Below are 23,319 nucleotides of genomic sequence, written 5' to 3' on the forward strand. Positions count from 1 at the left end.
TTACGTGACTCATCACGCTTTCAAGTTTATAAATTTTAGTTTTTATATTTAAAACATCAAGATAGATGCTGGTTCCATATTTGGCGGGCAAAGGTATATTATAAAACATTGGTTTTTAGTGATGGAAGTTAAAAACGGTTCATTAATTTGGTGATCTAATTCTACTGAATTGAATAAAGTTTGTTTGTTCCTTAAAACTGAGGCATGATGTTCGACAGAGTTTTGATACCTGAGAAAGAGTTTCTAACGTCTATTGAATAAAATAAATTATCTTATTTATTTATTTATTTTATTTTTTTCTTGCTTCAGCTTGTGGGTGTTCATTGTTTGGTTCTGTGCGAGAAGATTGTGAACAGATGACTGGCAAATGTGTCTGCAAGCCAGGCGTAAGTGGTGACAAGTGTGATGTGTGTCGTTCACCAAAACAGATTCTCACGCCAGCCGGATGTGTCCAGGGTAAGTTAACCATTTCATTTTGGGCTGGTAAATATCGACCATGACAAAAGAATTAATAATAATCAAATTTTCTGTTTGTTTTTAAACTAAGGCGATGTTACAACACCTGTGCCAACTTCTTGTTCGCAATTGGTTTGTTATTTTGGAGCGGTATGCGAAGAAAGAGACAACAGAGCTTCATGTGTATGTGCAGCTGCATGTCCTAATCAAGAAAGGCAACAGGTATGAAACTGAATAAAATTGTATATTTTTTTTTTGTAACTTTAGAATAATCACAATGGTCGTTGTGTTTATGATGAGGTATTTATGAATTTATTTAAAAAATTAACAACAATGACGAAAGAGGAACTGAGTTTTTATAATTATTTATTACTGTTTCATAATGGTCTATATTTCTTACATCCATTGCTAAGAAGAATTTGATTTCTTAAAAGTGATTGTTTTTTCTGGAAAGAATATTTTATATTTTAGAATAATAATCCGTAATAACTGTATTGCAGAATTTAATAACAACCCACACTAGTAGCATTGCAATCCGTCCAAAGGTCTCTGGAGAAATCTGGTTTCGTTGATAAGGGTTCAGAGTGTTTTCCTTTTAAAAATTATTTGCAACTCCTAATAGCAGCACGAAACACTTTGTATTTTAGTTTGATTTCACCTAATTTATTTATTTTGTAAAAAACTATAGGTAGTTTGCGGTTCTGATGGGCAGACCTATGGCTCCGAATGTCAGTTGGTATTGTACGCATGCAAATATCAATTGGACATAGCTGTGGCATCATTAGGCCCATGTAAAGACACCAGTTCAGCTTCCATGGTTACTGACGCTCCAGCTAAAAGGTGGACATCGTACAGCCTAATGGCTTCTCCTTTATCCAAATCAACTAGACATTTACTACAAGATAAATACAATTTGCCTGGGCGTAGCAGAGGTTAGTCGTCTTTGTTTTAAGTTATTATTGCCTATCTTTTAGGTAAACTTTTAAATAATCATTCCAAAATGTTCATAATTGCAGATGTTTATATTGTGGAAGGGCATGTAACTACTGTGGCAGAACTGGGATCCACATACGGAGGTCCTTGTACATACGACAGTGATTGTATCACGCCACGAACGAACTGTGGCTCACAGAGGACATGTCAATGTAAACATGGACATAAGTTAGCTCCAGATAAGACACAATGTGTAGGTTCGTATTAAAGTTTACTCTTTCAACCTATTTGATTTAACGGATCTGTAAACAAAACCTGATTGGTTTTTATTATTAACTCCTTAATTTGTTTTCCAGCTGAAGAGGTACCATCATTTTCTGGCACATCATGGTTACGCCTTAGGCGGATAAAAGCCTACCATAAATTTAGTTTAGAATTGGATTTTAAAACTTACAACCATGATGGTATTCTATTCTATACCCAACAACATCCGGATGGAACTGGTGATTTCCTGTCTTTAGCAATTGTTAATGGGTAAGTGTTGACCCAAACACTAAAATTTCTCTTAATTTTTAAGTTAATCATCAACTTATCAACTTCCAATTTTTAAGTTAATTTCTTTAAACTCCTGTTTCTGGTAATTCTTCAGTGCTTTTAATAGTTGTGATAAACGCTTCATAAACCTACATTAATTGAAATTATAAAGCAGCCTAGGTCAGATTTTTCGACATCTACATTTTTCTTTCTATATTAACATTCTCCTACATAACTATCTTCCTACATAAAATCAACTAATCATTTCGATACTGACTTCTTCAATCAGACTGTAACCCTTCAAAGTCATCCTTTTCATCTTTAGTTATAATAGGAAGAATTAATAGGTAAGGAAGAAGTTGCAGATTGTCTCATTTCATTATTCCTAAAATTGTAAATCACTTTTTTTGCGTAGATATGTAGTACTGAACTACAATCTTGGTTCTGGGACTGTTCGTGTATCGTCATTAGGACGGGTATCTCTGTCTAATTGGCATCGAGTCAAGGTCAGGCGATATGAACGTGACGCTCTATTACAAGTGGATGATCATCAACCAGTAGCCGGTCAAAGTCAAGGTGTACTCACTGCCCTGGATCTTGGACAGCATCCATACTTAGGATATATACCAACAAATTATACTAAGTAAGTTACTGATGAGTTTTTTTTTTTTTTTTTTTAAACATATTTCCATATCTTGAGAATGTATTATTATTACTATTGTTATTTTAAGGGTATATCAAAACTCGGGGACAGATTTAGGCTTAGTCGGATGTTTAAAATGGTCACAACGCCTAGAACCCGAAGAAGGTCATCTGATAGGAGTATGCTCAGAAAATCCATGTGAATCCAGACCATGTTTAAACGCAGGAACTTGTATCCCAGTGGATGGTGTACCAACATGTAGATGTCAGGAAAATTTCACAGGTTAGTAAAATCTTTGTCATTACCTATCCGTTTTGGATAGAAATCTACACGTGCCTCAATTGTTACTGAGTCGAAGTAACAAACTCGAGACGTGTTTTTCGTGCATGAGAGCAATTCTGCCTTCTTCCAGAATCGTGCACTATCATTGGGCTTAAACTCACTCTGTCATATAGAAAATGAGTGAAACCTTGTAGTTCATCCAACGAAAACAAAAAACTAAGAGATAAAGGTATTATAAGCCTAGCACAGATTAAGATAATTGGCTGAGGTGGTTATCATTTATTAAAAATGGATAGATCTGCCCACCCTTGTATAGATGACTTATAATGCTAAGGTTACTAGCCTAGAGGGATGCGGAAGTAAGATGATAAGAAAGCCTTCCGGAAACGAAGGATTTCTATGCCCCACAGCACAGGATACAACGAAAGTTTGACGATGATGTTTATGTCAATACAGATATTCTTCATTATTTTTTGTTTAGTACATTTCATAATTTTGTTGGATGAAAGATACAAAATTTATTTTCAATTGCCTTCACAAACTAAACAAATGAAATTATGATTTTTTTTACAGGGGAAGTATGCGAAGAATTGTTAAATCCGTGCGCATATAGCGTTTGCGTACCAGGAACACATTGTAAACCCCAAGAAGAAGGGGGATTTGAATGTGATTGTTCCAAACAGGATCCAACGTGCGATACAGGTGAGGAAGTCTTTACTTATTTATTAATACCCTTATTTTTATGCAAAAAAGAAATCATATGACAGGAATTAAAACTTTTTTTAAGGTGATCTCGAATCAGTATCCATAGAGAAAGGTTCTTTTATAAAACTGCCCAGACTTGAAGGTGTATCTCGAGCGCTGTCAATAGAAATTTGGTTTATGCCATTTACTGACGATGGTGTTCTATTATATAACAGTCAATCACAACACGGCGGCAAAGGCGATTTTATCAGTCTTCATTTACACCAAGGGCACTTAATCTTCTCATTTTCATTGGGCGGAAATCCTGCAGTTATTCAGTAAATATTTTTACATTTATGTATTCAATAACCTCAATAATTATTACTTTCTCTCACAGTTTGATTAGGAAATTTTAGTTTGTTCAATATTTTTACAAAGTGAAAAATTTAATATTGAAATAGTGGTTAATGCTGGATAATGCCGCTGATTTTATCCCTTCGTAGCAGCACGTTTGCATTCTGCGACGGGTAAAACCATCTTGAATGAAGTATGTTTTAAAATTCAGCATTTGACTATAAATTTGTGTTTATATACGTTGAAAAACGTAGTAAGAGAAATTAATGTGCGTGTTCTTTGCAGATTTTCTTTTTAATTTAATCCATAATTAATTTCAGAACCAATGAAACTTTAACACTAGGCTCATGGCATCGTTGTCATATAAGCCGAACTGACAAAGATGGTTACATGAGAGTGAATAGTGGATCAACGTATAAAGGTAAATCTGGTGGTGAGCATATAGAACTAAATTTGGAACAACCTTTATATATTGCCAGATCCAGGTAAGTTAAGGCTACAGCTTTGTATAAAACTTTGCGCAGAAAAAAAAAAAATGAACAAATTTCAGATTTAACAAAATATTAACAAATAAAAATTATTTCAGCCAATTGGATGAAACGGCAAGATTCTCTGGTGTTATCCAAAGATTAGAGGTGAATGGACATAGACTGACGTTAGCAGCCATATCCCAAGGACAAGAGGTGTCTTTGTACAGAAAAGGTGCCTGCTATGATGATGGAAATCCATGTTTAAACAATGGTACTTGTTTACCAGTATTGGACACTTTCAAATGTGTTTGTTCACATAAAACGACCGGCGAAACTTGCGAAATTGGTGAGTTTTTTAAAATAATTTTTTCAAAATATCCTTGAGAAAGAAACATTTACATTGAACTATAAACAGTATATCAAATGAAAGTCTTTAAACAACGTAGTTAGTGCCTTAAAAAAATCTTTTTTTGTTTGATTTTTTGCATGCAAGAAGGTCAAACTGTACCTCGAAAGTAAAAAAAAGTAATCGCTAATTTTTTCGGCGAAGCTTAACGTCTACTACCAATATGAAGTCATAAGTATATATAGGCGGAAGAACATTTTTACTATTTGATTTTTTCTAAAGTAGCTTCTAGCTGGAAACAAACCGTGGATCTTCCAGTTACATATCCAAGCTTCATATCCACTACCAAAACCCGACCCATCTACCTCGGAAATATTATTTAACAATATTTTTGTTTGTTAATTAAAATTTGTTTATGTTTCAGTGATTTCTGACGATGAAGAAGGTCTTTATTTCGATGGAAATACGGTTATTAAATATCCCAGGAAGTTGTCACAAAAGAAGAAGTAAGTTACGAAATTTTAATTAATACAAAAAAGAATTAATTTAATTTTTATATTACTCACTAACAAATTAAATAATTTAACATCTCAATTTTAATCTTCTAAACTAACAAACTAACCATCTAACTTTTCACTGTTTATTAAAATTAGTGATAGTAATTATGAGGATAACTATTTTGAATATGAAGAAGAGTTATTAGAAAATAGAGAGGAAGAGATCGAAGAAGAACAACTTGAAACGGAAGAAGAAGCCGAAGAAATTGAAGAAGAATATGAATATGAGACTTATATTGAGTAGGTTATACCTTACTAACCAATTATTTCTCTTCTTTAACACACTTACATCTTATCACACTAAAAGAATAAATCCAACTTGTAAAGTACTCGCCTCCACATTGTCGCGTTTCAATAAAGTTTGCAACGAAACTCTTTACAAAGGTTAGACACAAAACTTGTTCATTCCAAATTTGAATCTCTCTACTACATAATACTATTTACTTAAGTATCCCTCAAAAATAGATATATATAAACAAAACAAAAGGAATTATTTTGAGAGAATGTAACAAGTTAAATGTGTTTAATCGTTTTTGAAACGAGGTTTGCAATTCATCCTTTATTGGAGTAAGAAAAGTCATATAAATATTCGTCAAAACATTTGTACTATACATCTTCAGATGGCAGCGTCAGCTCTTTCTCTTTTGACTTAACTAGAGATTTGAAAAAGGAGGGGAATACTTTTCACAAAAATGTATACTGCATGGCACAATTAGGGTATTAAATATTTTCGAGCAGAGACTGTCACTTTTTTCTATCTATGGATAATAAAACATTTAAAAAAACTCTTTTTTCACTCCTTAATAACAGAAGAAGAAGAGGAAGACGTGGTGGTACCAGACTTGAAATATGGTGTCGCACAGAAGAAGCTAACGGAGCGCTGATAGTGGGCAAAACTGTACATCCGCCCGGCTGGTGGGGAGTTCTGGCTGTTGAAGGAAGGACGGTGTTTGCGGCCAGAGTTGGTGACAAACATGTTACTTTAACCTCAAAAGTGAGTTAGTTTATTCATAATGAATTTAGAAGATAAGAATAATTATTTACTGAGTTGATCGTTGAAAATAGAAAATGGCTTTGTGTGAGGAATGGTTGTAACTAAAGACCTATAGTGGACCTTTGGATGTCAGTGTTTGTTCATAAAACTGTAAGCAGCTGTAAAGTGTAAAGATGTAAATATGTGTGACTATGAACAACAGCTTGTCTATTAGTACGCTAAACTCAAATAGTTGCTAATAGATTGCAGCCCATGGATTTTGACAGCTTCCAGGCTAAGGGAAGCAACTAAAACTTTTACTCAGCTTACAGGGAAGAAAACAGACAGAATTGAGTCGTAACAATTGAATCCATAAGTAAATAATTTATTATCATTACTGGGAAAAAGAAGTTCTTGGGTTCATGGATATGTTTCAAGCATGCTGAATAATCATAATTGTCAAACACAACCATTCTACGTTTACAAGTAACTTTCAGTACGTTTAACACGCCTTCACTACCTACTATTTTTTTAACTTTTTAAAAGGCAGGATTTTAAAAAAAGATAAAAATGTGAAAATGAGGTCGAATTATTTTCTATGAATTCTGAAAAAAAATAAAAAATAAAAAGGATCTGGAGGAACATAATTATTGTTTGGCATAAGGTCAGTTCATCAATAATTCAGATACCTTGCCTTTTCTAAAAGCTTGCAAAACGTTGTTTTGTAAAAATAAATAAATGTAATTGTTTTATTTTAAATATACATTTATGATACATTTTATAAATTATGTAAAATACAAAAATACAATCAAGTTCTCCAAACAGAATTATATAGCTTACAATGTTAAATTCTTGTTTGTGAGTAAGAATATTTCGGGTTAGGGCATGAGTCCTCGGTAGTATAGTGGTCAGTATCCCCGCCTGTCACGCGGGAGACCGGGGTTCGATTCCCCGCCGGGGAGAATTTTTTTTTTTTCAGAACTTCTTAAATTCTTTTAATGCTGGTTAAAGATTAAGTAATGCGATTTTTTAAATTTTCTTTGTTGCTTTCTAAGGAATTATTCGTTTTGAGGTTCCTGAGTTTGAAAAACACAAAAAACATTTATTTTATATATATATTTGAAATCGTCAGTTTAAATCGATCCATTGATTTAAGTTTCACCTGCTTGGCTAGATTAATTAATTTTGAAAACTTTAGTAACAAGTGGTGACCTGACGTTGTAGATACGATTAGACGACGGAAGATGGCATCACATAACAGCGGCCAGAAGGAGACGTGGGTTGTCACTTCAAGTAGATGGTGAAGAAGCAATCACCATGTCTGTAAGACATAATGTTGCCGGGTACAGAAGATTTTGGATAGGTAACTAGCTTCCCATTTTACTTTATTATCGCACTTTTAGCGAATGAAGTGTTTGTAAAGTAATTGTTAAAAATAATTGTTTCTTAAACGTTTAGGAGGAAGTCCTGCTGGTGCAGAAAATCTGCCAGAAATGTATTCTACTCCCTACAATGGCTGTCTCAGAGGATTGATGATCGGAAACAAGAGAATAGATTTAGCCAGTACATTTCCATCGTTAAGGACCTGTGTAGATAATAATGTCAGGTTGGTGATTATTTGTTTTTATTATCATTTCCTCCGAAATGTGCGTCACAAGAAGTAACATTTTTCTCAAGCCCCACGTAGAACTAAACTCCAGAGTTTCCATTGCATATATTCTCCAGCGTAAAATACTAAGAGTGAAAATATTATTATAAAAAATTAATGGAATAAATTTTATAACTGCCTGTGTTTAACTAGCTTTAATTTTTTAAAAAAATCATTTTGTCTAAGAATTAACGAATACTGATTGGCAATCTTTAGGCTTCGAAGGCTAGATGTCCGAAAGCTAGTTGTCGAACAGACCAGGTGCTTTATAATCAAACTATTATTTTGAATAGAAAAACTGTTAAATGTAAAAGCTCATTTCAGAGACTATTCGGAATAATAAGTAGACAAAATAATAAGTACGCAATGCTTCTAAGCTTTAAGAAGGCTGAAATGATCGAGCTGGCTGTTCATTAATTTCAGTAAAAATATAACATTTGTTTAAGGTAATTCCATTTATCCTCCTCTAAACCATGCTCTTTTAAGCCTTTAACATGAGGCAAACATCTGCCTCCATTAACTGTTTCTTAGAGAAGCATTTGCAGTAATCATTCTCGGTGATTCTGAAAATTTTAGCTGTTATGAAAATCCTCTAAAATTTTATAATTTTTTTTTAAATAATAAAATATATTTTCTTCAAGTAACAGATCATATAAATTTTTCTATTTTCAGGTAATACACCTTCAATTTGCGACATTATATATAAACACCTAATCTCCCAATTTGTCCGTTTCTATCCTTAGTCTCCCCCACCCCAATTAAAGGAGGTAAGATCAGTGGATGGAAACCCGCAAGTAAAAAAAGGAACCTCTACTAACAAGAGAAAATTTCTGAACCAAAAAAAATCAAATAAAAAAGCCTTTTATTACCATATGTAGGCTTAAGGTCTAAAGTAAAATTGTGAGGAAATATGTACAGGTAAAAGTGAAGAATGACTGTGTAAGAATCTGTTTTCTTTTACGTTTCTTTTAGTTTTTGTTTTTACATAAAACACAATCTGATAAAAGGTACAATAATTGAAACGAGAACATTCTGGAATCTCTCATTGTATCCTAAATTTATTTATTCCAGATTTTCTTATTATTGTAAATATAACTTTTTCTTTCTTTTTATTTATAACTCGTCAGCAATGCTAATCTTAGTTTTAAAAGATGAGTAGTTTGCTTCCGAATGAAAGTGTTTTCGGTTATTTGTAAATTTATTTATTTGAACGAAAAAATTCTGTTTCGTCACTTTCCCGTAAAGCCTACAGGAAGAAAGTAAAATAATTTATCCCAATTTAATTAAACAAAAAAAAAACATTACTTATAAGCAGTTTTAACGTCTAGTCTTGTTTAAAAATCAAAAAATAGAATTGACAAAGAACCTTTTTTTTCGCTAATTTTAAAATTTGTTTTTTTTTTTGTTCTCCCCAATTTTATAGAAATTCAAGTACGAAGTATAATTTTTACAGAAAACGTTTTTTACAAATAACTGTACAGTATTTTTAATTAGGTATAATTAATTACAACAATAATAATAATAATATTCTGAATATGTATTTAAGTTTAGTGTTTAGGGACTGATTTGCTATTTTGGTTTTGCTTAATTTTTCATGGTTCAAATTTTAAAAAGTAAAAATGCAGGATTAGAAACGTATGTGTAAAAAAGAAGTTGATAAGATTTCTACAATAGTTGGTTATTTATTTTACTAATGGATTTATATGGCAAGGGTGTATTCAAAAACAAGAAAACCAAAATTGCTTGAGCTTTGGTCTAATTTAATAGGGGCATAAGACGTATGTGTCAGTATAGAATAGAATGTTGGTTGGTGAATGGTGCTGAGAATCCGAAGGGCTCAACAAAACCAACCATTCAGAAAAGCTCTTACATTAATTTATTATTATTGTATTTGTATCACCAGGAAAGGATCCAGAGACTAGTCTTACGAGAATGTTGTGTGTTATAACACACATTATAGTGAGCTAAAGTTTATTGGAAGGTCAATTAGTTAGAAATAGTTTTTTTACATCAAGTTCGGCCATGAATCACCTCTACTTTTGGCGAATTTTGGGGCTATAATGGATGTGTTGGTTTTTGTTGTCAAGATTGGCACCTAGAGGGAGGGAAAGATCACTGAGAAAATGATCTAGAGCTAGTGTAAAATCCGCTGGTTGGAATTTTTTGGTGCAACTATGGAATTTTGATCAGATCACTATTATTGGTTGATTTAAAATGTGAATTTTATTCTTAAAAATGAGATTAGGGCTGCGACTGTTTGCTATCGTTTATTTAGTTATAGCTTGCATTAATTTTGATTTGTTTTGGATTTTCATTTATCAGCACAGATTGAATTCACCAGTTTGGTGTTGAGAAATTACTTCTTTTTAGAAAGCTTCTATCACCCTCTGCACTTACTAAGTCGATGTTACACCTTTTGTAAAAATTATCTTTTAGAATCTGTTCCACACATTATACATTATACCCAGATTGTCGCATACTAAAATATACATTGGTAATCCACTAATATTTAAGATAATTAAAATTTTGTTTCTTTGATTTGTGATTAAGAGTTGTTATTTGATTTGTGATGGTTATTCTGCTTACGAACGTCTTACGTCGTCGCAATTTATTCCTTCTCTTCAAATTGCTTTACTTAAACTTTACTCTTTATATGTTACCCATTCAATCAAACTGTATAACCTACATTTTCTCTTTTGACGTAAATCATCTCATTAAATAAATCTCCTGCAGTGTTTCTATTTATTTTCTAATCATCTGCTAATCATATCTCATCTTAAACTGTACTTAATTATCCTTTTTTTGCCTCAAACGCCAGTGGCCTCGTGACTTATTAGCTATTTTCCATCTTTTAACTAGCTTGCTCATACTTAATACATAAATCAAGTATATAGTGTAAACAAAAATTTATTAATTCTAAAGTACAATATCAGATATTCAATATCGCCAAGGTTCAAGAAATTTTGGTTAACTCACCCAGCTGCTGTTTCGGTTTAAGAGCTGAATTCATTTTTTCAAACTAAACATTCTTAAGCAGATAAATGAATGAAAAACAATTTGGAGAGTAAAATTGTTTCCTTATAAATAAAAAAAACGAGTTACTACTTTCTCTTACTAATATGGAGACGGTATTGATTAATTTTATCATAATTTGTCAATAAATGATGATTGTTGTATTATATGTTGTATATTGATAATGTGAACTTTTTAGGTAAAAAATATATAAATATATATATGTATTTGTAAATAATTTGAGAAATGACTTAAATTTCACTTTTTAGTACGTGAAAATTGTCATAAATAAAATAAATATGATGGTTAAAACAAATTTTATGATAAATTCTTTGAAATTAAAAGGGTACTTTTGTCAAAATTTTGAATAAGAATATAACCTTGCAAGGCTGCCAAAAAAATCGTTTACATTAACATATTTTTTCTTAATTTTTCAACAGTGATATTTTAAGTACAGTAAGCTCTGAGTGCACGTGCCATCGCAGTTCAAAAATGGTGGCAAATTATGACGGACCAAATAAATCAATTTCAATGATTTGGGTGCACAACAATCCAGTTAGTTTACTTTGATGCTGAGGTAGGTTTTTATGAAAGGAAATAAAGAAGCCACTGCTCCCACTTCGCTCATTCAATCACTCTCTCTCAGGGGAACTTTCTTAAGTTGAGGCTGACTTATTTTTAATTTTATTATATTTCATGAACACTTAATTACCCTGTCAATCAGATTGACAGTCAGACTGTGAAGGTCACGCTGTCTGACTTATCGTTACTTAATAACTCCTGAACGTATTTTCTCCAACGCAAAATTAATTTAAATATAATGGAAGAGCTGGAGTGAAAACAAGATGAAGGATTTTGTAAATCTACGATAAATCGATAAAAATGAAAGGTATCCCTTCAGATGTTATTGATTAATACGACAAGAGTAAATATTTGTAATATTTAACAGTCTAGCAAATGAAATGTAATGGGATATAGTGCGGATGGTCATCTGTGTTAAGCAAGTTGTTGGTTATGCCGTCTTTGTTATGACTCAAATGCATGGTGCTTAGTGGATATCCTTTTTATACTTTTCCTTTTTAATTCGTCGGCAGTGCTGAATTAGGGCGATATGTTGCTTCCCCACTTCATGAGATGGTAGACTAGAGAGTTTCTTACTTTTGTAATTACTCTTACTCTAGTCAATTTTCTTTTATTTGACTGGCTGCTAGTAATATTTTGTTATATAATTAAAAAAACTCCAACGACTGCCAATAATGGATGGCTGTTCCAGTTGCCCCATTTATCTTGATCTTAAAATTTCAGTGAAAAATCCTTTTAAAAAAAAATGCATGTGTCTGAAGCAAAAATATGGCAAAGCAAAAAAAACATTTTGAACCAGATAAAAAAAAATAATCAACTGCAGAAACTTTTAACCTGTTTTATTCACCAATACATTAAGTATCCAAAGCAAATTATCAACAATAAATAGTTGTCTGGGGATAGTAATTTATTTTTTATAATCTTCTTTATTTCTTTTAATAGCTCAAACTAACCAGTACAAGTATAATCTATAATCCCTAGGCATATCTGACACTGAAATATGAGAAGAAAAATTACATACATAACAGGTTTCTGATAAGGTGATTTACACTTCTCGCCTGGAATCTTTTTCTTAATTATGGATAGAAAAAAAAAGAAAGTAGTAATGCTGAGGATTTAAGAACAAAATTGGTCGTTTAATAGTGCAATCCAAGGTACAGAAATAATTTTTAAGGAAGTTAACTGGAGCAATATCATAAAAGATCATGAAACCTGTTTGTTGGTGTAAATTGCATCTAATAATCGCAATTAAATGATTTTTTTTTTAAAACAAATTTAGGAGAATTGTAGTAGTTTAACTATATTGCTCAGTGTCCTTTGAAACTCATTCACGAAACAAGTTAGTTCGAGTCTAAGAAATTTTGCAGTCATTATAATAAAAAAAAATATCATCGAATAAACATTGAATGAATTACTTTAAACATATAACATTAAAATAATTCAAAGAAATTCTTTGTTTTCTTTTCACCGCCAGTTGACGATCCACCGAAGAAACTTGCTAAAGCTTTGTTGCCTGAAAGAAAATAAATAAAACATTTAAATTATTATTTTTTGCCTTTTAAAGAGAATTGATATTTAAATAAATTCTACCTTCTGAAGAGTGTGTTTGTGGAAAAGGTGGTGACAAAGTTATCTGTGGGTTTGCAGTACCCATTGGAAAGTTGTAGATGGATCCAGTATCTGTTCCTATGTGAAAACAATCAAGATTTAGCGCTTTTGCATAAAAGCAAAATTTGTCTAATTTTGAAGGTTTAAAGTAAACATTAGTAAAGTTACTTGGTGTCTGGACAAACGGTTGACTACACCCTTCTTGACCACCAAAAGCAGGACTAGAAAAGTAACTGCTGATTTGAGGCGTGCCAAAGTTCTAAAATGAAAACAAAGTTAAGAGCTAAGTTTTGCTATAGTGGGAAAAGATTTTTTTTCCCTATAAATTGAAAAGTATGAATACTACAGCAACACTATATAATATTAATAAAGAATTCACCAAAAATTGATATTCACCTCTTGGTTACTGTCCTGTCCTAGAATATAATTAGGCGAATCAAAACCTGTATTATATTCAGCTGGAGTTTCATTGTCATCAATATGTTCAGCTGATGGAGTCATATTTTCTACAGATATACAGTTAACATATTAAAATGTTACAATTTTTTTTCTCTCTCAGAATGTATGCTTTTAAAAATTATTATCTGATTACCATGTGATGAAATTTGTCGTTCATCCTCCTGTGATTGACTCTCACATACTGTTGGAGGATCAGGTTGTTGTGATATGTTTTTCTTTGAGAAATCAATTTCAGTTATTAGAGTCGGACGCTGAGATATTGGATTGCTATCTGGAATAATTAATTTCATGTTGAAATTAACTGTTGAAACGCTTTTAAACATATTATATTGTAAAGGTCAGCGACTGAAAAACCGAATCTATTGGGACCCAAATCTATTTCCTTGGAATAGAGTGAGTAGTCGTCGAACAACTGTAAAAGGTAAACATTTAAAGTCAAAAACCAGTTAACAGATTTAATTTTAAGCTGGAATTCTGGCAGTAATTTTAATACACCTTACTTAAAATTAATATTAAATAGGTAATCAACACACCAGCTGGCATAAAGAAAAATGGTAAAAGATGTTCTTCTAGAGTTTCTGGTGGTGTGCTTAGGTTTGTTGTTCCCTATTTAACTTTTTGGAATTTCCTTTCTGGAAAAATGTATTTAATGCAAGTGGTAGGCCTACAAGTTTGTATGTTTCGAATTTCAACAAAATATAATTAATACAAAAAATAAAAAGTAATCCTGTGATTTTTGTTTAGGAAACATGTTCAAAGCTTTCAACTTCAAAGATCTTAAAGTACCCAAAATTCCCCAATGGAAAAACTCCAATTAGAAATTTTTTTTTCTCCTAACGCGTAATTTCGTTTTCAGAGCAGTGAGGGTAAGGAAAACGAGATTAAAATAGTGTGGGACTGTGCTGGTTATAAACCAGTAACCTGAAACGCCTGAAGAAGCTGAAACTTGTAAGTCCTCGGTGAAAAAGCTGAGTATTTGAAGGACATTATATAAATTTTTTGAAAATTATCCTTTCTAAGAAGGATGATGAAATGAAATTAAAAATGTTTAATTAAATTCAGAAGGAAATACAACTTTAAATAAATCTATTAGATTAAGTGATCAGAGAAGCTCAATAATAAAAACAATAAGACCTGTGTCGGCATTTCTTTCAAAATTTGAAGCTGTTACAGTTGTTTTCTTAAATGAAACTCTTCGTATTTTTTTTATTTCTTTTGTTTCATTTTTATTTAAAAGATTGTTTAATCTTTTCCTGCCTCTTTTGTGCTTTTCTACAGGTTTTTCATCTTTTTTTTCCATTGTTGGCTCATCGTTAATGTTCAGCCCTGTTTCAGGTATTTCTGTTGTGGCAGTATTTTTTGGTGAGGGCTGAATTTGATCTTCAGATATAAGTTCTGGTTCCTTGTCAATGTGCATATCCTAAAAGATATAATCCACATTTTAATGTAAACATACAAATACTTTTTTGAAAGCAAAATATTTCAGGTGGCCACTTAAATTTCTGTGAGATAGTCAATTTCACCCTTACTGCCTTTTCGGACTGGGAGAGTATATAGGAAAGTATATAGAATCTGCAAGATGAAGAATTAAAAACCATTTTTAGGGTACAAATAATTGATCATAATATTGAGCAGGATACGATGGTTGGGCCTCTTGCTTCGGATGGAAGTGCCATTGCATCATTACATCTCATTAGATGTATGGACAACGTGGCCTATTAGTACAACCCGCAAAGGTAAAACCCATATAATAGTTACTCTATCAAGATGTCCTCTGAGGAGGACCATAAGATGATATGGTGCGGAACGATATTAGACAATATAGAAGAGTAACTCTTGATGAATGCGCCACGCGACCATTAAGACTGTACAGTCATTGAAATACAAAAAGAATACAGAATACTTCAATAGGACACTTTTCTTTATACATGTAATAAAATTCTACCTTTTCTGCATCTTCAAACATCGCAGGTGATGATGGCTTCTCCATAGTTTCACAAGTGATAAAGGGTACTGCTTGTTGCTCTACTTCATCAGTGACTGATGTAGATTCCTGCGGAATATTGTCATTGGGAACATCTTCTGGTTGATAATTTTTAATTTGGCCAGGACTTGGTAGGACTGGCAGACTCGGTGAACTCACTTCAGATTGAATGTTCAGGGTGTTTGATGAAGATAAAATGGGCTTCACTAAAGAAGGTTTTTGGAATGTCTGCCAACAATGTATAATAAATGGTTTGACAATATAAACAATTGTACATACACTTTTGATAAAGTTTAAGACTTACAAGTGTCATGAGGCCTAGCCTTTCTTTAATTGACAAACATGAACCACCTTTAATGCCCGAAGAAATCTGAAATACGCATTAAAAGTAAGTAAATTTCTTATATATTTGATAGCTGAAAGGGAGGGACCACGAGTTGTGGAAACCCCTTTATAAAAAAATAAAAAATATATTTACGAAAATCACTTAATGTTTCACCAACCTTGTTCGAAATTAACCGTGTTTGGCTGTTAACTGAAAATCGAAAAATACAAGAAATAAGTATTTTTTTAAATAAGTACTACATAAATGCCTTTAATTTAAATATTTTCTTGTGAACAGTTAACAATCAATTTTTAATTTTAATGTTTAGCATAAGTTTCGGGTAATTCCCGAAAGATAACGATAAAAATGTTTTCTTAAGTCCATCCTAAATTCCTCAATTACGCTTGTTTTAAATTAAATTCCAAAATCTCTCTTTTTTGTTGTATCACTTCTTTTTCATCTTGGTAAATCTTCACTTTTAAAGCTTGAAAAAAGTTTTAAATGTAACAAACAAAATAGAGAAAGTAGTACCAAAATAGTTTAGTACAAAAATACACCAAATGGTAGTAACACAAAATAGTGCCAATGGACCTTTTTAAGATCACTTCCAAACCGAGGCATAAGGTCCCTCTTCGGCTTATCTGCCTGGAGTACTATGGAGGGCTAGAGAATTTCCCCTGAAAGCCTACGTAGCGTTGGAAGAGGGCACAACACCCACCTTTGGGAGAGCTCTGGGACAGAGATGATTCTTTATCTCTGACAATCGGCTTTGCCCTCTAGAACCCTCTAGAGAAACCTTCTTCCCTTATTTTGAGAAGGCTATAATCACAACATCTAGGAATGGTTTACTTACTTGTTCTTTCTCGGATTTTAGCCACAGCATCTTTTGCTTTATTCGTAATCTGTTCAGAAAGATCTTTTTTCTTTTGTTCCAGTTGAGCTATTTCTTCTTGTATTAATCTAGACATAAAATATTTTGTAAACTTTCCAGCAAATATAAAAATTGAACCAAGAGAGAAATATAAACACACTTTTCATATTCCAGGAAACTCTTCTTCTTATTTTTTTCATATTGTCGTTCAACTAATAATTTCGCAAATGCTACGATTGTCACACGAACACGCTGATCTGAAGAAAATCAATTTTATAAGAGAATTTTTTTTTAAAATCGATAAAAACAATTATGTTCAATTATATTTTTTCTATCTTACTATTTATTGATTCAAATAAGTCCAACTTTTTAACGTAATCACTATAGCCTTGTTTATGACGATTTACTTCAATACGTTTTTTGATTATTTCAATGTTCAGAATATTTCTTTCCTTAGCCCATGGCAATGAACTGTAGATTTCCTTAAATGTAAGATTAATTGAAAATGAATAGAATGTCATATTCTAATAAAACAATTTAAACCATAAGATGTTTATATAATATCGTAATTTAAGAAAAATCATTAACATCAATAACTTACATGATAGTCATTTGCAATTGAGCCATATTTCATTAAAACATTTCTTTGAGCTACTTTATGTTCTTCATTTTTTTCAATATTCATCACTAATTGGTGTTTCATATTTGTTTCCATTTCTTGTAGCAATTTTTTTGATTGACGAAGGCTGAAAATAAGACAAAAATTGAAAAGTCAAGTGTAAAATATACAAATAATTATAACGTAAGGCAATTATTAAATTTCTAACTGTGTATGATTTCAATTGTGAGAACAGTAAAAACAGTTTTTGGCCAAGATCTAAGATCTAATCTACAATTTCAGTTAGCCGCCTTACTCCTCACTATACTTTAAAGGATATACTGCGGCAAATTTTAACAGAATTCTCAAATTCTTTCTCCAATAAAAAAATCACTACAGTTTATACCTGTTTGGAAAAAACTTTGATAAAGTTTTCTAGATAGTTAAAAAAAACGAAAACTCAACGCGGACGACTTCTAGTTGACAGATTTCTCCTCAAACTTAAAATTCTGTCAAAGCCGTAAATAAAAGTTCTCAATCTTAAATAGCCGGTACATTTTATTTTGAATCGATTTGATTAGGCACTTTAGAGACAGTTGTATATTAGTAAAGAACCCTAAAATGAAATTAAAAGTCTATTGTAATTAATAAATCTTATTGTAAATACTATGATTATAATTTTTTAGGTTCCTAATGTCAACCAAGTTAATATACATATGTACATATATACATCCAAATTTATTCTATAATTAGTTAATTTTACATAGAAAACTGATGTTTGTAATATTGTTTCTAATTTTCGGTCAGTATTAATTCTAATCATAATTTAGGAATACCGTCACAAACGTTCAGATTCCCTACTTTTAACTGTATGGCAAGAAAACTTTAACCTAACGCTAAATTGTCTTTCACCTCCCTAAAACAATGTATCTTAAATCTAGAGAAAAGCGGTGGAAGCTGTTTATTTTAAAAGTCCAAAAATCTTAATAAATCTGATCTGAACTTTTAGATAACAGATTTCTTCAAATTCAACCTCCTATTAATACATACGTTAAATATTCTTATTTTTAGTGACGCAAATTATTGGCAATAAAAGCACTTCTATTCAGGAAACCTCAAACATGTGTTCTCAATGAAAATTATATTTTGAAAATTTGATAGAATGGTAGTTATCTTCTTATTCTACCAACTACTAAAAAAACTGACTTCGGTGAACAATAAATCAAAAGGAATTCTTACTTATCAATATTTGCAACTATTTTATGCTCTCTCGCTGACAGTTCCTTAAGTTTTTCTTCCAATTTTTCAATTGCAGCTTTCTCTTCATCAATAATTTTCTCATAGTGCTGGTTATCTTTCTTTACACCTTGATCGCATAATATTAAATGTAAACATGCCAACAATTAACAACATTGAATTCTTAATTAATTTTACTTAAATTTAAATGTATTTCATTTACATTATTAAATAAATTAAATGAAAGGTTTAAATTATTAAATGGTTTAAATTTGTTGCGAAAAGAAAGCTTTTTCCTTGTAATGACCAAATTTTAATAATGATTTTTTGTTTTCGCCGTTATATGTGCGAAATGCACTTTGATTTTCTTGCTATTACTTCCTCATCATGTTTAGGAGTACTAGTAAAATGCCAATGACATATCAAAGTGTTTTCTCTGGGAGCCAGGATGATTCAAACAGTTCAATTTTTTTTTTAAGCGTAAGGGAACTAATTACAACGAAATACAAAATTGATGAGTAAAAATTTGTACATCGAAAATGAAAGCTTCTGAACACCTACTGTGGTCACTAATATACCTTTAAATATGAAGTAACAGCGTTCCTGTGACATTTACAAAAATTCCTATAAAAAAGTAAGTTATCTAAGAATCATGAACAAATTATATGTACAATGAATAAAAAATTTAATTAACTAATTCATATAAATAATCTCTGATTTTGAAAATGTGAATTCTGACGACTTTTAAAATTAAAAATGATCAACGGCCTCAAATCATTGTAGTTCTTTTTTACACTTATGAATTAAAATAAATCTACGCTAAAATTTACAACTTCGTGTTTTATCCACATTTCTGCTCAATAATAGTTTCATAATAAATATTGTTTTGTCTGTTATACACTAACAGGCAATGTTTGTCTGAAGAGTTTGCATTTTTGAATCTAAAACTGCCAGAGCTACAAATAATCCCTGTGTAGGATCCATGTCGTTATCTGTAAAATAAAAAACAAAGTTTTTCTTAATAATTATACTGAAGCCTTTAACAAAATTTAATAGAGTGAATCCTACAATGAAAAAAAATAATGATATGAGAAATGAGTTCATATGAGTAATGATAAAAATTTTATTATTCTTTACTTAATTAATTTACATATCTAATGTATCTAATGCAATTTATTATTTTAATTTTTTTTGTTTATTTGATCCAGATGTATAACGTTTCTTAGCCAATAAAAATTCAATTAACCCATCTGAATGTTAAATAGGTAACAAACAAGTGGTGATATCAGTTTGGTAGAGCCATTTTGACAAATTCATCATACATTCTACTATTTCACATAAATTGAAAAGTGAATAAAATGCTTACTTCAAAGTTCAAATCTTAACAGTATACACATACGGTGGTTTTCCAGAAATCAAATTGAAATCTAGCGCAGTTTCAGACTTGATAAAATAGCCTATACAATGGTTGGAAGGTTGCACTTAAGGTTCCCCCTGGGAAATACAGATTCTGTTTTTGTAGACATTTTCTTATACTGCAAAATTATTTAAAGAAAAATGGGTGTGCCTAAGTTTTATCGGTATATTAGTGAACGATATCCTTGTTTAAGTGAAAAACTAAGAGAATTTCAGGTGAAACTCTAGTTCTTGTTGACTTGAGATTTTTTAATGCAATGTAATTGCGAAAGTTTTTTTTTTCAGATTCCCGAATTCGACAATCTTTATTTGGATATGAATGGTATAATACATGTCTGTTCTCATCCTGATGATAATCCATTGCAAAGCACTCCCGAAGAAACTATTTTCAAGGATATTTTTTATTATATTGAGGTAGTGCAACTTCAAAACCACTTAAAAATTAACGATATTTTTATTTGTAACACAACTTTTTTCTTTTTTTACAGCTGATGTTTCGTCTGATACAACCAAAGAAACTCTTTATGATGGCTGTAGACGGTGTAGCTCCTAGGGCTAAAATGAATCAACAAAGAGGCCGTCGGTAAGGATTTTTGAAAAAAAAAAATGTATTACAACAAAATAAGAGTAAAATATTTCCAATATTGGCCTTAACCGCGACAATCAGGAAAACATTAACCTGCCTCTTTTCCATATGTGTCGATATGTATTACCATTTTTAGTCATATTTCAGTTTCAGAACTGCTAAAGATGCAGAAATAGCTGCAGCCAGAGTCATGGCTAAATCAGGTAGCGTTGACCCTGAAGAAAGGTTCGATTCAAATTGTATTACGCCAGGAACTGAGTTTATGGATAAGTTGCATCAGCAATTGAAGTATTTTATTGTATACAAAATTTCAACAGATAAATTGTGGCAGCGTCCAAAAATTATTCTTTCTGGACACGATGTAAGTAACAAGTATTAGTCTATTAGCAAGTTTAGTATTAAGAAGCACTCTAAATTTGAAGACTAAGCTAACTTAACTGCACTTTAAGTCATTATGATGTATTTTATTAAATAATTGCATATCCCGAAGAGGGGAAAGGACTAGCTTTCTTATTAAGATTCGAGGCCTGTTGACTCAACCTTTCTCAAAGTGTATTGTCTCCAGAGGAAATTGATGTGTGCAGCCAATCTTTCGCTCACAATATTACATAAACACATTGATAGTAAAAATTGTGCTTATTTCTTGTTGCAGACTCCTGGGGAAGGGGAACATAAAATCATGGATTACATTAGGTATTTGAGATCTCGTGATGATTGGCAGCCAAACACGAGGCATTGCTTACATGGGCTGGACGCCGACCTAGTAATGCTTGGACTCTGCAGTCATGAACTTCATTTCTCTTTATTAAGAGAAGAGGTAGGTAACATTTAACAAACAGAAATGCTAAAATAATTAATTTAATAGGTTTGGTTTGAATATGAATGTATTAGTTTCATTGATTGTTGAATTCTCGTTTGGCAAACAATATAATGGAAGATTCAGTTTGATATAAAAAAAATTAAAATTGCAGAGAATTCGATGTTAACATTCAATTAAGAAAAAGTAAAATGATGGTTAATCCAAAAAAAAAAAACTTCTTTTGATTTAGGTTAAATTTGGACGTAACCAAAAAAGGCCTGCCAATCCAGAGGAAATTTCGTACGAGTTACTTCATCTTTCGTTAATGAGAGATTATCTAGACTTAGAATTTCAAACTTTAAAGGACACTTTACCTTTTCCTTACGATTTAGAAAAAGTAATTGATGATTGGGTAAGTGGGCTTTATTTATTATATTTGATTGTCACGTCAACGATTCTATATAAGTAATTTTATTACTTGTAACTTTTCATGCACATGTATGTGTGTGTTATAGGTTTTAATGGGATTTTTAGTTGGTAATGATTTTATTCCAAATCTTCCATCATTACATATAAATGAAAACGCTCTTCATAATTTATATCAACTGTATATAGAAGTTTTACCAATCCTTGGAGGTAAGATTTGAATCTAATTGTTTCTTAAGATTAACTCGGCCGTTGTGTGTGGAAATATTTTCTCAAAAATTCAGCGTTATCAGAGTGTTGTAAAAGGTAGTTAATACTAAGCTTTTGCTTGCCTATGGTTTACTTTGGAAGCTTACAATGTTTCAAACTTGAAAGAAGATTTTTCATTTTCCTTACTATTTAAAAATGTTTCTTTAATTTCAAGCATTAACTAATAACAATCATATTATTAGGTCCAATACGTTGTAAGTAATTATATAAAATGCCAGGGTGTTTAATGTTAAGGTGGGCAACAACTAAACTCAAAAATGACTAAAGCGTAATCAATCTTTTCGAACTAAGTCGGCTTAGGATTCTATTTAGCGCAAGCATATTCACCATATATGAAGAGCGAAAAATTTTAATAAATTTTTATTATTCAAGCTTTTTTATCACTATCAGCTACGAGCCTTGGTTTCTTCAAAGATGTCACGCCATCTGTCAAAAACATCGGATTTCTAGTGTAAAGGATTACTCAGGCAATGCTGCTTATCTGTACTCTTCTGAACCTCGGACGTTGCTCTCTGCGGATACTTTCCTGTATAACGATCTTGACTCATCTTGAGATGGTGCTATCTTACGTTCTGAGGACTATCCTGTTCACCGCAACGTTCTCTTATAGTCCCTTTGCGGATCGATTTCGTTTTTAATATTCATCAAGAATGTAGGGCAAATGAGTGATCAATTCTTGAAGCTTGTTAGTCCAGTTTAATACTAAAAGACTAAGTTAAGATCCCTCCAATTTGATTCGTTCCAAATAGTTTTAATTTCAATTTGATTTTCAACTCTGTGTAGTTACATTAAAAATATTAGTAAAAATCATATTAAGTGAAGTAATCGCCTGTTTTACAAAGGGCTAAACGTCCGACTACCAGTCAGGTGTCGTGATCAGGAACGGAAGCACATACTTTACTATTAAAATTTTTTCTAGCCGATAAAATGTAGCCTATATTCGGGATTCTAATGGGATTTCTCGTTACAAAGATCCACGCTTCATAAAAACTCTTCCCTTTTCTCTAATATCTTTAACCGTAACTCATAATACTTCATAAATAAGATTAGATCTGTTTGGAACCAAAATATTGAAAAGTAATTGTTTATTTCTAGGTTATATCAATGAAGCAGGAGTTTTAAATCTTGAAAGATTTGAAAAATATATGAATAAATTAGCCGAATTTGATTTTGAACATTTTAAAGAAATTGAAAGTGATTTAAAATATTTTGAAATGAAGACCAGTAATAAAAAGATGAAAAATTCAACAGAAGCATTAAATGTAAT

General features: G+C 31.5%; 3 protein-coding genes and 1 non-coding gene across 15 annotated transcripts in view; 3 read left to right on the plus strand and 1 right to left on the minus strand.

Moving 5' to 3' along the window:
* Nucleotides 1-11,208, plus strand: part of LOC141448883 (agrin-like) — a 397,223-nt gene extending 386,015 nt beyond the window's left edge. For 6 of the 7 annotated variants that reach the window (XM_074117695.1, XM_074117699.1, XM_074117698.1 and 3 more), the window contains 17 exons: nucleotides 310-456; nucleotides 548-678; nucleotides 1,145-1,388; nucleotides 1,473-1,646; nucleotides 1,746-1,923; nucleotides 2,339-2,566; nucleotides 2,655-2,848; nucleotides 3,422-3,550; nucleotides 3,636-3,870; nucleotides 4,207-4,371; nucleotides 4,473-4,702; nucleotides 5,127-5,208; nucleotides 5,356-5,499; nucleotides 6,070-6,253; nucleotides 7,457-7,595; nucleotides 7,691-7,838; nucleotides 8,553-11,208. In XM_074117695.1, coding sequence (XP_073973796.1) covers nucleotides 310-456; nucleotides 548-678; nucleotides 1,145-1,388; nucleotides 1,473-1,646; nucleotides 1,746-1,923; nucleotides 2,339-2,566; nucleotides 2,655-2,848; nucleotides 3,422-3,550; nucleotides 3,636-3,870; nucleotides 4,207-4,371; nucleotides 4,473-4,702; nucleotides 5,127-5,208; nucleotides 5,356-5,499; nucleotides 6,070-6,253; nucleotides 7,457-7,595; nucleotides 7,691-7,838; nucleotides 8,553-8,556 — 2,756 coding nt within the window. In that variant the 3' untranslated portion in view covers nucleotides 8,557-11,208. The remainder of the gene's footprint in view (nucleotides 1-309; nucleotides 457-547; nucleotides 679-1,144; nucleotides 1,389-1,472; nucleotides 1,647-1,745; nucleotides 1,924-2,338; nucleotides 2,567-2,654; nucleotides 2,849-3,421; nucleotides 3,551-3,635; nucleotides 3,871-4,206; nucleotides 4,372-4,472; nucleotides 4,703-5,126; nucleotides 5,209-5,355; nucleotides 5,500-6,069; nucleotides 6,254-7,456; nucleotides 7,596-7,690; nucleotides 7,839-8,552) is intronic. The other variant, XM_074117696.1, reaches the window with a different exon arrangement.
* Nucleotides 7,123-7,194, plus strand: TRNAD-GUC (transfer RNA aspartic acid (anticodon GUC)). Its single transcript has one exon. It is a non-coding gene; the product is annotated as a tRNA-Asp (tRNA).
* A 1,090-nt stretch (nucleotides 11,209-12,298) lies between the features above and the next one.
* On the minus strand, nucleotides 12,299-20,056 carry LOC141448886 (uncharacterized). Of its 2 annotated transcripts, none has more exons than XM_074117708.1 (16): nucleotides 19,922-20,056; nucleotides 19,461-19,547; nucleotides 18,559-18,685; nucleotides 17,323-17,467; nucleotides 17,062-17,203; nucleotides 16,882-16,978; nucleotides 16,704-16,810; nucleotides 16,029-16,060; nucleotides 15,830-15,895; nucleotides 15,487-15,753; nucleotides 14,676-14,961; nucleotides 13,675-13,812; nucleotides 13,479-13,588; nucleotides 13,251-13,341; nucleotides 13,065-13,160; nucleotides 12,299-12,987 (listed from the first exon to the last, which is right to left on the minus strand). In XM_074117708.1, the coding sequence occupies exons 2-16, from the start codon at nucleotides 19,537-19,539 to the stop codon at nucleotides 12,905-12,907; spliced, it is 1,866 nt and encodes a 621-aa protein (XP_073973809.1). In that variant the 5' UTR covers nucleotides 19,540-19,547; nucleotides 19,922-20,056; the 3' UTR covers nucleotides 12,299-12,904. The 2 variants fall into 2 exon arrangements, with proteins under 2 accessions (XP_073973809.1, XP_073973810.1); XM_074117709.1 differs by having other exon boundaries at nucleotides 19,386-19,547; nucleotides 19,922-19,982.
* Nucleotides 19,811-23,319, plus strand: part of pcm (5'-3' exoribonuclease pacman) — a 30,963-nt gene continuing 27,454 nt past the window's right edge. For 2 of the 5 annotated variants that reach the window (XM_074117706.1, XM_074117707.1), the window contains exons 1-8: nucleotides 19,811-20,187; nucleotides 20,257-20,385; nucleotides 20,460-20,554; nucleotides 20,705-20,918; nucleotides 21,210-21,374; nucleotides 21,607-21,768; nucleotides 21,872-21,992; nucleotides 23,148-23,314. In XM_074117706.1, the coding sequence (XP_073973807.1) occupies nucleotides 20,113-20,187; nucleotides 20,257-20,385; nucleotides 20,460-20,554; nucleotides 20,705-20,918; nucleotides 21,210-21,374; nucleotides 21,607-21,768; nucleotides 21,872-21,992; nucleotides 23,148-23,314 (1,128 nt within the window). In that variant the 5' untranslated portion in view covers nucleotides 19,811-20,112. The remainder of the gene's footprint in view (nucleotides 20,188-20,256; nucleotides 20,386-20,459; nucleotides 20,555-20,704; nucleotides 20,919-21,209; nucleotides 21,375-21,606; nucleotides 21,769-21,871; nucleotides 21,993-23,147; nucleotides 23,315-23,319) is intronic. The other 3 variants (XM_074117702.1, XM_074117705.1, XM_074117703.1) reach the window with 2 other exon arrangements.

The sequence above is a fragment of the Rhodnius prolixus genome, unplaced genomic scaffold (assembly GCF_049639745.1).
Source record: "Rhodnius prolixus isolate KJV_2025 unplaced genomic scaffold, Rpr scaffold_2, whole genome shotgun sequence".
In the NCBI taxonomy this organism is placed as follows: Eukaryota; Metazoa; Arthropoda; class Insecta; order Hemiptera; family Reduviidae; genus Rhodnius; species Rhodnius prolixus.

Coding starts and splice junctions, on each gene's coding strand:
- LOC141448886 (XM_074117708.1), bottom strand. CDS start 19,539: ATGGATCCTACACAGGGATTATTTGTAGCTCTGGCAGTTTTAGATTCA. Junction 15,896..16,028: donor CACGGTTAATTTCGAACAAG/GTTGGTGAAACA, acceptor TGCGTATTTCAG/ATTTCTTCGGGCATTAAAGG. Junction 12,988..13,064: donor ACAAACACACTCTTCAGAAG/GTAGAATTTATT, acceptor ATTTTCTTTCAG/GCAACAAAGCTTTAGCAAGT.